Here is a 15,855-nt window from a genome sequence, read left to right on the forward strand (position 1 = left end):
TTGGTACGGTACCCATTGTTATTGGTTTGGCATGGTAGAGGTCGGTACGGTATAATATTTACCCCATATCGAGATAGCTCCCAAGCTTTTTTCTCATTTTTTATCATGGTTCCTCCCGAATCTCGAAAGTATGGGTCAGTACAGGTTTGTATAGTACAATGTGCACCCTAGTTTGGGCAGTACCAACCGGAATAGTGTTTACACCTCTTTTGACTTGGTACGGTCGGTTCAGGGTAGTACGACAAGCATTAGATGTCATCAATAGAAAAAGGTGTTGTGCTTAATAACAAATATTTACTATTTTGATTGTTAAAAGTTTTTTTCTTTCCATCTTTTGCCCCCACCAAAATATTGTTGTTTACCAAGTATTCGATAATAAATATTTAGTTTTCATTATTGTATCTTTCTCTATCTAAATTGTAATAGTGGAGCATTTTGTGTTGCTTTGACCTTTTTTTAATGTCTGAATTTCATTGTTTTAGGTATATGCTTGTATATGATATTGAAGGATGAACCCCTTTATTTTAAACACTTGTTCTATGATTAATTACAGGTTTGGGACCGTGAAAAGATTGTTATTATACCAGATCACTATATCTTCACTAGTGATGAACGTGCAAACCGTAATGTGGATATTTTGAGGGACTTCTATATGGAACAAAATATTAAATATTATTATGATATCAAGGATCTTGGTAATTTCAGGGTATGATTTTGACTCATTTCTGTACAAGTAGTTAATGCCTACATGTTGAATCATTAATTTACTAAACCAAAATCACATTGTTAGCTTGCTTGACATTTGTATGCTAAATTTGCTTACTTAAACATGCAGGCTAATCCAGATTACAAGGGTGTATGCCACATTGCTCTTGCGCAAGAAGGTCATTGCAGACCTAGCGAGGTGCATATAATTACTAAACATTCATCTAGTGTATCGCTAATGTTGTCTACATTTGTTATCTATTCTAAAGCCGTTTATCTTTTGTATAGGTTTTGCTTGGCACAGATTCCCACACATGTAATGCTGGAGCTTTTGGTCAATTTGCTACCGGAATTGGCAATACTGATGCAGGTTTTGTCATGGGGACTGGGAAGATTCTACTTAAGGTTTGTAAAAACTTAGTATATTGTGTGCAATGTTTTTTATATGTTTTTTCCTGATTTTTCCCTTTAGTTTAGTAATGTATGTACTAATGATTTTATTTATCTTTAGTTTATCATAAATAATAAACATTGAAATAACATTAAATATGGTCCTAATTAGGAATATTTGACAAATGAGGATCCATAAAGTTGACCACAAATAGTTAGAATTAAGGTTTACAATACTGGTTTCAATACCTGCACTAGTAGCCAATTGTTATAGTGCTGATATGGTTCAATTGGTATGGACATTTGGTATAATGAGTATATTGTCTATTGGTTCCCAATGGACATTTGGTACTAGGGGTGTTCTATCTATCGGTTCCTACTAGCACCATTAAATATGCCTGGTATAGACAAATCTGATCTGAAAACCATTTAGGTTGTTGCTATATCTTCAAACTTCATTTCTAAAGTCCTCCTATGTTTTCCTTCAATCTTTAGCAATTGCTAGCCTTCTCTAACATAAACCATTTTTTAACGCCGACCGGACCAGTCAGCATCAGTATCAGTTCGGTACGGGCTGAACCAGCTGGTACAGGCTGATTCAGCATTCCTTGCTTTGACCTCTCCATATAGAACTTGAAAAACTACCTACATATATTATTTTTTGCTTGGACATGGAAACTAAAGAGAAATTATGTGACTCCATTATTATTAAAACCTACTACTGGTAGTGACGATAAAGACATAATGCCTCAAAACAAGTAGGTGTTTCCAATCAGGCATTTGCTTCCTCAAATTGGCCTCGATGTCTAAAATGAAATGTGTGAATGAAGTCAAGTGGTCTGACTTATGCCCATGTGTATTTAATTTGATGTCTAAGTTGATGTAGACTCCAAATATGGTTTATGAACCTCTTCAAATGGAAATTTTGTGGTCGCCCATGATGCTCCTGCTCATGCAGGACGGATATGTTACATCTTTTTTATCACATAGGCATGTAAGCTTTTATATTTTTCAGCCATTTCCATGCCGCCATGGAACACACATGTGGTCCTTATCTGATACCAATTAACTGCATGTAAATTAGATCTACAATGCTAATAGAGGCTTTCTCAAAATTTAAATATATGACTCGGATTTTGCAAGCTAGGATATGGAGGAAGGTGCAACTTGGAAGTTCTTAATAAAACATATATTAAAATGATTTTTGACTAAATTCTGATGAGAACAAAGACCAAAATGTCATTAATGTATCTTGAAATCGAACTACAGAAACATTAAAATACAGTGCTCCAAAAAAAAAGCCTGTTATTTTGGTAATTTGCATATTGTTGAATGGCAAATAATTATCATCTCCTGGCAGGTTGATCTTCTTTCAAACTTAAATCATAATAGTCTTAGTAGGTTTCAAATGCTAACGAGTTTTTTAGAGGAATTTTGATGTCTCTCTTTCTCCAGTCCCAGCATGGAGGGGTCTTATGAACAAAAATATTGATGTTAACGTTTAGGTTTGATTTATTTCAGCTAGTGACCTTTTTCAAATTTATTCCTAGCGTGTTATGGAGAACTGACATATCTGTTATAAATGAAAAGATAGGATGATCTATTGATCTTCTGGGTAGCAACTCATATTTAGGAGTGGAAATAATTCAATTGAAGTTTGGGTATTGCCATTCTTCTAGAGATATCAAATACAGCAAAATTTTTCACCCTCCAATGAAAATGACGGTTATCAGAATGTAAAATAGCCAATGACCAGTTTAAATGAATTCCTTCTTTGGGAATGTCTAGTGGCAAGGAGGATATAGTGGTTGTTTCAATAACCTTTTGCCATGTAAAACTTGCTAAATTAAAATCAGCAGCCTGCATCCCCAAAATAAAATTTACTGGTTTATGTTATTGAAAATGATAGAATTTTTATCGAAGTGTTTTCCTTAGAACCTTTAAAATTGCAGATACCCCCAACTATGAGGTTCATACTGGATGGAGAAATGCCAAAGTATTTGCTTGCCAAGGATTTGATTTTGCAAGTAAGTTAATGGATGTTGAAATGTCTTAACTCTGAGTTACTTTAGATTGGTTTGTCATATTATTTTTAGTAATTATTTGTTCCAGAAACTAAGACCCTTTTTCATTGTAATTCATCTTTTGTTGTCATGCAGATTATTGGTGAAATAACTGTTTCCGGTGCAACATACAAATCCATGGAATTTGTTGGCTCTACTGTTGAAAGTTTAAATGTAAGCTATATTGCACGATATCTTACTGCAATGGAATTGACTATATTTATCATCTAAAATTTGACTTTATGTATGCAAGATGGAAGAGAGAATGACATTGTGCAACATGGTTATTGAGGCGGGGGGGAAAAATGGGGTTGTCCCTGTTGATAAAACCACACTTAAATACCTCGAGGTAATGGAAATTTGCCCTTTCATTGACCTATGTCAAGCTATGAGTTGTATTAAATAAATGAGTAAATTAGACGCAAGAACAGTTGTTCTTGTTGGTACCACCAAATGAATCCATTGGAAATATAGAAAAGTGTCGTCTTTCACAAAATTGTCCAGTTTGCAAGGTCGGATGGCTCCATGGTCTGCCGTACCGGTTCGTACCACCGGTATGGGCCGGTATGTACCGGTCCGGCCTAGAACCAATACCGGATCAGCGTGGAATCCGGTACCAGTTGCTTATTGTTGGAGAACCGGTATGGAACCGGTACGGATCCGTACGTACCGGTCCGGGCCGCCACCGGTACGCCGATCGGTACCGGTACGGCAGACCTTGGATGGCTCTATATTTTTAATTTTGTGCTATTTACTTAATTTTGCAGGACAAAACAACCTTGACTTTTGAACCCGTCTATAGTGATGATTGTGCCAGGTAATTGTGAATTTATTTGCTGCAATTATCTTCCTAGTGCTATAGAAAGGTTGGTTATTTCATCTGTAAAAAGTTATTTTCTGCAATTATCTTCCTAGTGCTATAGAAAGGTTGGTTATTTTATCTGTAAAAAGTTATCTTTGGTTTCTTTTTCCATTCAACTGTGTTGGTAATTCTATTTCTCTAATCAAGAGAGGTTTTCTGCCAATGATGTATTTTTGGTTCCTTATATTAGGAAAAATCAAATCTTTCAAATTCCAGATGACTTTCTATGCAATTCTTGTCAATTCTAAGTATTTCTGCGTGCATTTGACTAGTGACATGGTCATGATATTAATACTGATGCAAACACAATGGAGGAAAAACCACATTCAGGGGGAAAAGATCAGAAGACAAAAAGAAACCAAGAAAATTGAGGTAATTCCACTAGTGGCTATTCTGATGGTTCAGGATTTAAAAACAAGCTCAACAAGAGTGAAGCGAAGGCCAGAGTGGTTAGGACTTATAAAGATAGTTGCTTTCATAGTACAAATCCAATCAATTGTTCTTAAACCAACTTCCCTTCTGAAGTTAGAAATATAAATTTGACATTGTTTTGCAGCAGCAGTTCAGTTCAATTATCTCAACTAGTTCTACATTTTTGAGAAAAAATGTGCTAGACAAGGCACTTTTTTGTATTCTTTCTCGCAATTTCAACCAGATGTGTTGCCATGTTGCTTAGTTGCTTTTATCAGTAAAATCATTCGAATTTACCATGCCCGTCATCTCCTTGGTTCTGCTTGGTAAAGCACCCCAAGATTGCATCAAGTTGCCAATCAAGAGATGGAGAAGTTGATTGTGTCGACAAGTCTTCCAGTGGATTTTGCATGATGGATATAGGGGTTCAAGACATTTGTTGATTAAATTAAATTATATCTAAAATGGGAGCTGTGCATGAAAATAAAACTTCTACCCTTTTCATGGTTAGGAAGCTTAACATTAGGAGTGTTTGGTTAGAAGTTTCATAAGGTTGTGAAGAAAATGTACTTGGTATTCTTGAAACTTATATTTTGTAGTATGTTTGTTGTTGGATTCAGGTACTTCAGTTGTTGTAGGGGCATAATATTAATAATACGGACTGTCATTTTATGATCATTTTGTATTTTGCACTAGCATAATTGAGGTGCAGTAGTTGAACTTATACATAGAGACCTAGCTTACCACCCACTCACACATACATACATGTATATTGATGGACTCCAAGGCCTCTTTTTTCCTTTCTTTTGCTAATGAATCCCTTGCTGGAGGACCTACTTCAAAAGAAAAAAGGACTCTGCACTCCTAAATCTCAGTCATGACTAGCCTACTCCAAAATTAGTACTTGACATCTTTCTATTGTTATTATTACCAACATTTTTGTAAATTGTCTAGTGTAGGATGGAGACCTAGTTGTATGATACACCAACAAGCTAACAAACATCAAGCCACTGGGTCTTTTATGTGCTCATGTCCTTGATATGACTTCCCGAAGAAATCCTAGACCTGAAAATAAATTTCAGATTTGGTTTTCTTAATATTTTGGATCCATTTCAGAAGAGGAAGACCTAAATTAATATGGATAGAGATTGTGAGGAAGGATACGGAGAACCTTGGAATAACTTTAGAGCCATTGGAGCCTAGATAGGAATACTTGGTGAATAAGGATCAATAAAGCTGGCCCCAAATAGTTGGGGAAGGCTAGATGATTATGATTATTTGGTTTTCTTAATATTTTGCTGAAACATTTAGCAACAAGAAATGTGACTGTGATGTAGAGGCAAAAGATCAGCCCTAATTCAAAGAAGATTGACCGAATTGTAAGAAAGATAAGGGAAAAAAAGTGTTGAAGGAAAAATCAGATCTTTTGTTTAATTTCCTAAACTATTAATACATTGGCTCCTCCTATTTATTACCCCATGAGACCTAGACCAAATCTAGATCCTTGATGGAACAAGCTAATCAAGGCCATTTAACCATACTTATGTATAGAAACCAAAAGAAGCCTTCCATTCCTAAATCTCGTATTGGCACTTTCAATATATGATAAGCAAAAATGAGTTTGTCAGGTGTACCTAACACAGCCAAAGACTGCATCTTGTTGTGGGATCCCCAAGCTGTATACAGTTAAGCTATTAACTTATAGGTTTCAAGTTATGACTCCAAAAGTTATGTTTGGTAATTATACCTGAAAATTCAAAAGAAAATCAAAAACTGAATTTTTGACTGAGGACTCTTGTACTACTCTTGGTTAAATTAGTTTGTAGCTTATACAAACAATAATTGGCTACAATCCAGAGTTGAGTATGTTTATTCTGGTGCAAGCTTCCAGTAAGCCTGAAAGACATGATTGTGGTGTCTTCGAGTTCATTTTCTCTGCTAAATAATAGCTAATCATACAACAACAAATTTTGAGCTTGGTGAATCCACTCAGGTTTTGATTTGTCTTCTCTAACCTTTGTGAGTGTTTCATGACATTGTTTTCGGTGTCTTCAGCAAACTCGGATTTTTTTGATTGTTTCACAAAATCTGATTTACCTCTCTGATACACCCTCATCAGGCACTTCATTGTCTAATCCCATGTCATGGCATTTATAAGTCATTTTTCTCATCCTCCACGAGGTCTCATAATCGCTTCATCATGTTTTAAAGTCGCTAGACACCCCCTCCGAAAGGAAGAAAAAGGAGCTGCTTTTACTGATCTGCTAGCGATAGTATCTCAGTTCTTAAAGTTGTGAGTGAAGTGAGCTTGACCTATAGGTCCTGGACAAGACAAGAAAACCATATGATCTTATAATTTATATGTTTTAAGCTTGAGGTTTACATTTGGAGTTATGACATTTGTGCCTTTTGTTTTCCAAAACATAGAAATTCCAAGAGGAGATGCATAGGCCTAAACTGAGCATTTTCAATTGGTTTTTGACACAATATTCAGACAATTTTGATCCTCAGAACTGTTTAAGCGATATATGTAATACCGGTACAAACTTTTACTTCTTTCTTGTAGAATCCTTACATACATGGATATTACATACTTTGTCAGTATAACCTGATATCTTAAGGACTTTTAACTTCCATAAGTACTTATTCTGATGGTTAAATTTTCTTTTAGCTTTACTGAAGTAAATGTGCCTAAGTATCTTATTAACCAACCCTTCCCTGTTTATTGCTTTCAAAATCTGTCATTTCTGCCAAATGTTGTTTTTCAAATAATTTCATTTACTGATCGCACGTATCTTTTTCTGTCTTTTTAGATTTATTCAAGAATACAAATTTGATGTCTCCAAGTTGGAACCGTTGGTTGCAAAGGTGTGTAGCATTAGAATACTGAGTTCTTTGCAGCATGGGAGTTTCTTTTTCCCTTTTATCCTTTTGCACTTCTAGTATCATAATACTGCTTCCCTCTGTAGCTGCTAATCTTGATCCATTTTATATTATTCCAGCCACATTCTCCTGGTAATCGTGCTTTAGCAAGAGAATGCAAGGATGTCAAAATTGACAGGGTATATATTGGCTCTTGCACTGGTGGAAAGACAGAGGACTTTCTAGCTGCTGCAAAGGTTTTTCTAGCTTCGGTAAGGAACTTTTGAATCTCATCTTTTGTAAATTTGGTTATCAGTCTGTCTTCTATAGATCCATTATTTTCCAGTGCTAGGTAATGGAGAATGGAGAAGTTTAATAGCTTTTTTGTTTGAAAAAAAAAATATTCGGACAAGTTTTTGTATCCATGTTTTGTTAGTTCAAAAAATTCCAGAATTTCTTTTCCACAGTTACTTTCAAAAGGATCTCATGTTAAGCTTGTTTCTCTAAATTAACATGTTGGAATGTGATGTTATGGCATTAAAATATTGGAATGTGAGTTAGCTGCACTATCTAGGTTCTTGTTCTTATCACTTAGTAACCCCAATGTAACCCACTGCCACCACAAGATGTGTCATGTGTTATTTGGACACCCCATTTTTAGGTCTCTTGAAATGTCGGCACTCCTGACATGATTGGGCTAGTTTTTGAAGTGTCATGGTTGTGTTGATAAAAAAAGTGCCTACAGTTGGCATTTTTTTTCAGGCTTTTGTGTAGACTAGTTTTCAAGTGTTGGATACATTAATGGACTGTCCTATGTTTTCAAAAAAAAGTAGTACAGTCATTTATAACTTAAGTATTTTAAGTTGCACTTTGACTTACATGAACCTGAGGATTATATTAAAGCAGCCAAACTGGCAACTTAAATTCGCCTAAGGAATCACTTACATTGGTTATATGTATTTACACGCACATGCAAGTTCTGGTTATAATGTACATATATGTGTAAAGAGAGGACTTTACACCACTATAAAAATCAATGTTGGGGGCTAAAAATACAATCTAGACTAATGTCGGCGAAATTAAAAAGCGGCCGACCTCTGTTTTGTTCAAAATAGGGGAACGGCCGCGTAAGTGCGAAGGAGCCCGGCGCCGGCCTCCCTCCCTCTACCCCCTGCTCTCTCTTTTCCTCTCTCGTTCTCCCTCTCCCCTCTATTCAATAGTGTCGGTACGGGCCCAGCACGACATGGCGCATGTCCGTACTGACTCATCTTGTCGGAGAACCGGTATGGTGCCCGGTACCGGTTCCGCCGATGTTGATCTAAACCATTGAATGTGATCTCTACATAACTTAATATGCCAATTACAGAGTTGCATGTTTTGAAGCACCCTTACCTATGCGTCAAGTCATTTTAAAACCAACGCAAGCTATTGCATCTCTAAAGCTACATGTATGGGAGGTCTTGGTGCATAGACTAAAAGCCTCTCAAACATGCGACTTTTTGTACAGAGGCATTATTGGCTTTGTAGATCATATTCAATGGTTTAGTTTTGCATATCTCCAATCCTCATCATTGAATTTTGCAGTAGGTGAAGTCCTTTCATCACATCCTGTGTCTTATAACCAGTAACTCTACAGATGATAGGATAGACTGTCTTTAGAAAAGAGAAGAGGAGAAAAGACGAAAGGAAATAAATTAGAGAGGGTAAGGGGAAAGAAGAAAGCCATTCAACTATTAGAGTATTCATAGGAGGTGGCAAGTGGTAAAGGAATACATGGATGGTTGGTGGACAAGGAGGAGGAAAAGAATATGAGACGTGGAAAAGAAGAAAGGGAAGAAACTTTGCTGTCTTTAAAAATTACAGATAAGGTTGCAACTCAGGCAGGCTGGGTCAGGTTGGGGGCAAACCCTTACCAAATCTAACCTCTTTATCTCCCAATCCCAACCCAACCTTTCTCAATTTGGGATTTCTCTAATCTAGCCCAACCCAATATGTTGTCAAGCTAAATTCTGATTAGGTTGGGTTAGTCAGGTTGGTTTGGTTATGCCATGTTAATCATGTAACGTTGGGTTGAATATAAATTTTAAGACATGAAAAGGTTTGAGACATTTTTTTGTTGGTTTAATATTTGCTAGATTAAGGACTCAACATTCCTCAATTTCCATGATGTATGCATATAAGTTTACAAGACTAAGCATATGATTATATAAACATGTAAGTTATCTATAGGAACATAAAATGAATTATTTATTTATATATGGGGTTATATTTAATTGGATCCAGTTTGGTTTCGATTAGAAACAAGTTCATGGTAGGTTGACGCCCTAAACCAACCCTACTTGAGGTCGGGCTACAATTTTTGAGCTCAAGCCCAACCTACGTTTATAAAACCTCAACCAAACTCTATCCAATAAGAGAGTTAGGTGAGCAGATTTGAGTTGAGCCCAACTCAAGCTGCACCTCTGGTTACAAACAAGGGTGTTTTCTAATGTGTGGGGACCAAATGAAAAATTCATGGTGTCGCTAGTCGATAGTGTCCAATATCAACCAAGGTTTAGAGTAATGAACAATTATTATGTTATAGTGGTTTCAACAATGGTTTCAAAGCCCTTGTGTTATATATATATATAATATATATATATATATATATATATAATCAAGGTACGCCATCTCGGTATTGGGTTTTGTACTGGTGCCACCTTATTACTGTGTCGGGATGCTCAGTATGGTGGCCGGTTTGGCATATCAAATGTCGGTATGCCTCTCATACCGCATACCGGTACCGCTTCCATACCGCATACCGATACCGATCTATTACGATATCATACGCCTAGTATCACCCAGTTCGATGCAGTATGTCATACCTCGATATATATATATATATATATATATATATATATATATATATATATATATATATATATGCGGGTAAATATTATAAGTAATAAAAAAAATTGGATATACACAACAAGCCTTTTAAATAATGATTATTATTTAGAATTATCTTGCGATAAAAACTATTATATAAATGGTGTAACGTCTATTATTAGCTATATTTATAGTTCATCTATTTATATAATGCTACTATGAATCTCAGATACCCATATTAGATGGGAAATGTGTTGTTACAAAAATGGTAAATGATAAAAATATATCATCATTGATTTTTATATTAGCTTTTTTTCTTTTTGCTATTATAATATCGAAGGGTCATTGCTTGGTGCAATGGTAAAAGGTATGTGCTGTGTATACAATGGCATGAGTTAGAGTTCTGAGGTTGCCACTTTGTGGAGAAAAAAAAGCCAAAGCTAAGCATGTCCCTGGTCCACCCACCCAAGACCCTTCATTGCTAGGAGCCTAGGACCATAACCGGGTAATGGCCCTTGCTGTTATAAGAGCTAATAACAGCTGCTATAGCACCATTATTTTATTCCCAAAATCAACCAATAATCCTACTATAGGGCAGCTGCCATATGCGAGAGGTTAGGTTATTGCAGAGTGCATATCAGCATATACGATATAAGGAGCGCATAGATAGGTGCATATGCGATTCATAATTTTAAATATCTAAATAAACGATGTATAATTAATAATATAAATGATTAAATTAAAAGAATTGAATCAATAAAATTCAAAAAAAATATTATATACACCAATTCATGCTTATTCGAGTTTGCTGCATGTACAGTTGATTTCTTTTAAATATATCAAAAATAAAACACTTAAATATTATATTATTAAAAATAGAAATGAATTAAAAAATTCAGGAAAGAAAATAAGAATTATGTATGCATTCATACTTAAGATTTTTGAGTGCATATTCTAATGTTCTAACATAACATGACATGAAAACCCAATGAAATGGCTATCATCATATGAAGTATAGACCATCTCCAGACTTGCAACAACAAGTATAAATAGCAACAAGATATTTTTAGAAGGCTATAGCAAAGTTTAAACTTTGGAGTACATACTTCACAAACAAAAGTGGAGAAAACATGTGGTACTTAAAGAACGTGGGCATATATGCAATTTGTGGGTGCATATGCAGCCACATATGTGGTATGCAGGTGCATATGCAGCCGCTGAGGGACGTGGCCCGCTTATACAGCGAACACATAAAGGGACGCATATGACCTGTACAGTGCTGTTCAGGGCCATCTCTGCATATGTAGCCGCATAAACCACTTTTGAAACAGCGGAATTAAGGGTCCGGATGGGGTCCTTTATTTGGGGATTTCCCACATTGTTGTAAATGTTGCTAACAACTAACCCCCTATGGAGAAATGCTTTTGCCCAAAATTTTATTCACTGGTTAGCCTCTGAGTATCACTCACACAGGTCTCCACAGATTGCAGACACAGAGCGATGTAGTTGAGATATGTAATGCATTGCTTCGATTCCTTATTGCATGATTGGCCTAGAATAGCAGGTCCTGTGATGTGCCACAAGCAAGAATCTGCAGCGGATAGGCCTAAGAATGGTGCTGCTGGTCAAAGAGGCAAGAATGAACCATCTTTGACAAAACAGCTTTCACTGTAAGGTATTAGATTATTGTTCAGTTTTGGGCTAGTCTATGACAAAATTCTGAAATATTATAATGAAATAGTACAGTATGTCAATAATGAGAGAGACATTTGTTTTATTTAGGGATGCAAAATGGTACTAAATCTTATTAGAGTCTAACCCAAAAGCTTAAACTAGTAGGTGGATGGATCCATGAATATTCGGGACCAACTTCAGTCTGTAGCCTATCTAATGTGGGATTATTCCTCAATACCCCATCTCATATGTAGGGTGCAAGGAGAGATGGAACATGAATACGGGTTATACATGGATAAGTGTGTGGAGGCATTGATAGACAAAAGGAGTGACAGCTGGTTTTGGTACCATGCTAGAGTGCAATCCAAAAGCTTAAGCTAGTAGGCAGATGGGCCTATCAATATTGGAGATTGGCTAGAGTCCCTAACCTTTTTGATATGGGACTATTCCTCAACAAGATTATATTCAAACTCTCAACATTTTATAAAAATATGGGGGTGAAGAATTGGTTGATGGAAAAGATGTGAGGGTCAGGAAGAAGGCTCGGCAGTGGGTGCAAGATTCTGGAGGTGGGCCAGTACTGAGGTACCTTACCAGTGCCTCTCTATCACTGTGTCAGTATGGTATGGTATAGAGCCGGTTTGGCGTACCGAGTGTTGGTATGCCCCCTGTACCGTGTACCAATACCGAACCGGTATGGTATAATGTGCCCTGTACTGTCCGGGTCGGTACGGTATAACGTGCTATGTCCTAAATAGCTAAGTGGTAGACTTGAAGAAATAGATTGCATGGTTGAATTTCCAACTGCCGTTATTTTTAGTTGGTTGTATTTAAATGGGATTTTAGTGGACACAGTTTTCTCCTTTTCTGCTTGATAGTCTTTGTTGTCCTTTGGGCAGTTCTCTTGGATTACTCCTGTAAAGTTGAGGACATCACCGGCAAGACTTAATTGACGGGAGTTATGAAATCCTAACAAATCTCGTTATTTGAAAAAGATGATATCACGGGATGCTGTGTAATTCTTTCTGCTATTTATACTTTCTGCTATTTGCGGTTCTATTACATGTACATTCAAATGAAGATCCTGCTTATGTTTTTGACTTGATGTTGCACTACTTGGCTAATGAGTTTCTATTCTATGACCAGGGGAAAAAGGTGAAGGTACCCACTTTTCTTGTCCCTGCTACACAAAAGGTAGGACTAGCACCCCATATAGAGGGAAATTGGATTTGCTGTAAACTAGGACTTATTCTCAGAATTTTCTGTAGGTATGGATGGATATATATGGCCTTCCGGTGCAGGATCTGGTGGCAAGACTTGCTCTCAGATATTTGAGGAAGCTGGTTGTGAGGTTCCGGCAAGTCCTAGTTGTGCAGCTTGTATGGGTGGCCCGCTAGACACTTACGCACGGATCAATGAACGTCAGGCAAGTTTGTTATCTCGTGGAATTTCTTTAGAGATATTTTTGTTTGTCCAACCAGATTGGTCGCAAGCAGTTGGTTCAACCACAAGCCTCTGCTAGTACACACTACTCTAATGTGTTAGACTGGCTTGTCTGTATCTTAATCGGTGTCCACGATCCCTGATCAAATCTGCTGAATTGGTGGGCTTCTCTGGTTGAGGAACCTAGGAATTTCAGCTCAAAGAGGTTGCAGCGCAGCCCCCAATTGCCAACACTTTGGATGAGCAGGCAATCTCTTGGTGCGTTGAAAAAATTAATAAGAGAAATGAAAGCCTTTTGGTGGTTGTGATAGTTTGTCCAAAGCTGGCCAAGCTATTACGAAAAATATGGTAAATGATCATGCAGGCCATTTAGGAATGTAAAGTTGATCCATATTCTGTTTCTCAGTCACACGGTGGATGGATTTCAGCCAGAGATTATTATTCTCTAATCTCTTTGGTGGTTTTGACTTGGACTTTGCCTTCATTCAATTCTGATTGTGAAATGATCTCCTCGTGTAGGTCTGTGTCTCTACCACGAATAGGAACTTCCCTGGAAGAATGGGGCACAAAGAGGGCCAGATCTATCTTGCTTCGCCATATACAGCTGCGGCTTCAGCCCTGACGGGCTATGTTACAGATCCCAGAGAGTTCCTCCTGTAGAAGGGAAACGTTTGCGGCTACCGTACATCCTAGGCTGTTTTATATTTTTCTGTCTACTATCTCCAGGTTTGGTGTCATTTAGAGTGTACTCTCCTGGATATATCAATTATATATTGCAGAAATATGTAGGATCCATATCTCAGTAAGGGTCTCTTATCAGAGGTGGGGACTGTGGGGTTCTGCAGAAGATAAAACAGAGGGTATTGTCTATAGGGCTATTCAGCATTAAGTGATAATTTTGAGTGCTCAAAACTCCTTTCAGAGTATTAAAATATAAATCTTTGTTTTGTTGGCCGAGTCCTCGTAAGGTGGAACCCAGCAATTTAAATAAGGAAAAAAAAGAGAAAAAAAAAGGAAAAAAAAAGATGGAAAAGAGGGGTTAGGGGTTTATTATTCTATTAGAGGGTGGATGAGAAAAAAAAAAAGAGGTAGCCGTCTTGGGAGAAGTGCTTGTGGAATCCATCTCAAGGATGAGGTGAAGATCTTATTTAAGGCATCTCAAGAGGAAGAAGAACCTTGTGCAAACCTACACTCGGTGAGATTGTTCTCATTTTATTATTGGAGCCTAAACTCTTTTTTTATATAAACTCTTTGTTTGTGATCCAAGAAAGAGATCCTTGATGTATGTGATCCCTAGCTTAGCCTAGAGAAGATACTTTATAAGCCCATTATTGTTGATAGTGGAGGTTTGTGGTGGACTTAGGTCCGGTGGTTTTTTTCCTTCATATTGAAGGGTTTTCTACCTTAAAAATTCTTGTCGCTTTCTTGTGGTTTGATTTTTTGGTAGTTCTTACATTGATTAATTATTGTGATATTCTCATTCTATTCACATCAAGATAGGAAAGTTTTCATCTAGTGAAGGGTCTTTCCTAACAAGTGGTATCAGAGCAAGGTTTTGTGCCTACAAATTTGATAAAATTCTTGTGTGACTCGAATGGAGGATTCTATGGGAGGCATGATTAAATTGACATCTTCCAACTATGCCATTTGGAAACTTAGGATGGAGGATATCCTTTATTGTAAGGATTTGTATGAACCTATCCATGGAGATGAGGCTAGGCCAAAAGAAAGACTGACGAGGAATGGGAGATAATGAATAGAAAGACAGTTGCACAAATTAGACAATGGGTTTGATCAGACTGTGTTTCATCATGTTGCTCAAGAAAACCAATGCCTTCTCTTTGTGGAAGAAATTAGAGGCCATGCATGAGAGAAAGACTGCACAGAATAAAGCCTCTTGATTAGGAGGCTTGTCAATTTGAAGTATAAAATGAAAAAAGTGTGACAGAACACTTGAATGACTTTCAAGGCTTGGTGAATCAGTTGACTACAATGAAGCTTGTCCTAGATGAGGAGTTGCAGGCGTTGTTACTTCTTAGTTTTTTGCCAGACAGTTGGAAGACTCTTGTGGTGTCTTTAAGCAATTCTGCACCTGACGGCAAGGTCACTTTGGATATGGTAAAGGATAGCATGCTAAATGAAGAGGTTAGAAGAAAAGAACAGGAAATATCTTCTGAAGCTGAGGTTCTTGTGACAGAAAGAAGAGGTAGAAGCAAAAGCAAGCATCCTTACAATAGAGATAAATTCAGGGGCAGGTCAAAGTCAAGGAAAGGCATAAAATGCTATCATTGTGGCAAACTAGGACACATGAAAAGAGAGTGCAGAGCATTGAAAAGAGAGCAGAACACAGAAAAAGGTGAAACAAAGATAGAGGAAAATGATGTACAAGCAGTTGCAGCTGATGCAGATGTCATTGTTGTTAGTGATGATTGTGTCAACCTTGCATATGAAGATAGTAACTGGTGATTGATTCCGGTGCTTTTTTTCATATCACTCCACATGGTGGTTTTTTTCACATCCTATACTTCCGGTGATTTTGTTGTGTTAGGATGGAAAATGATGGTTTATCCAAAATTG

General features: G+C 37.0%; 1 protein-coding gene across 1 annotated transcript; it reads left to right on the forward strand.

The window, feature by feature from the left end:
* Positions 1-547: 547 nt before the first annotated feature.
* LOC103715584 (3-isopropylmalate dehydratase large subunit, chloroplastic-like) lies at positions 548-13,939 on the forward strand (the record flags this gene model as incomplete). Its single annotated transcript, XM_039123386.1, is given in 13 exon segments — positions 548-706; positions 836-904; positions 994-1,110; positions 3,048-3,122; positions 3,255-3,332; positions 3,412-3,507; positions 3,926-3,975; positions 7,245-7,299; positions 7,434-7,565; positions 12,982-13,029; positions 13,104-13,131; positions 13,134-13,261; positions 13,798-13,939. Coding segments are annotated over 13 exon segments (1,176 nt in total), but the record flags the coding sequence as incomplete, so codon positions are not given.
* Between the last annotated feature and the right edge of the window lie 1,916 nt (positions 13,940-15,855).

This window comes from Phoenix dactylifera, unplaced genomic scaffold, assembly GCF_009389715.1.
Source record: "Phoenix dactylifera cultivar Barhee BC4 unplaced genomic scaffold, palm_55x_up_171113_PBpolish2nd_filt_p 002507F, whole genome shotgun sequence".
NCBI classification, from domain to species: Eukaryota; Viridiplantae; Streptophyta; class Magnoliopsida; order Arecales; family Arecaceae; genus Phoenix; species Phoenix dactylifera.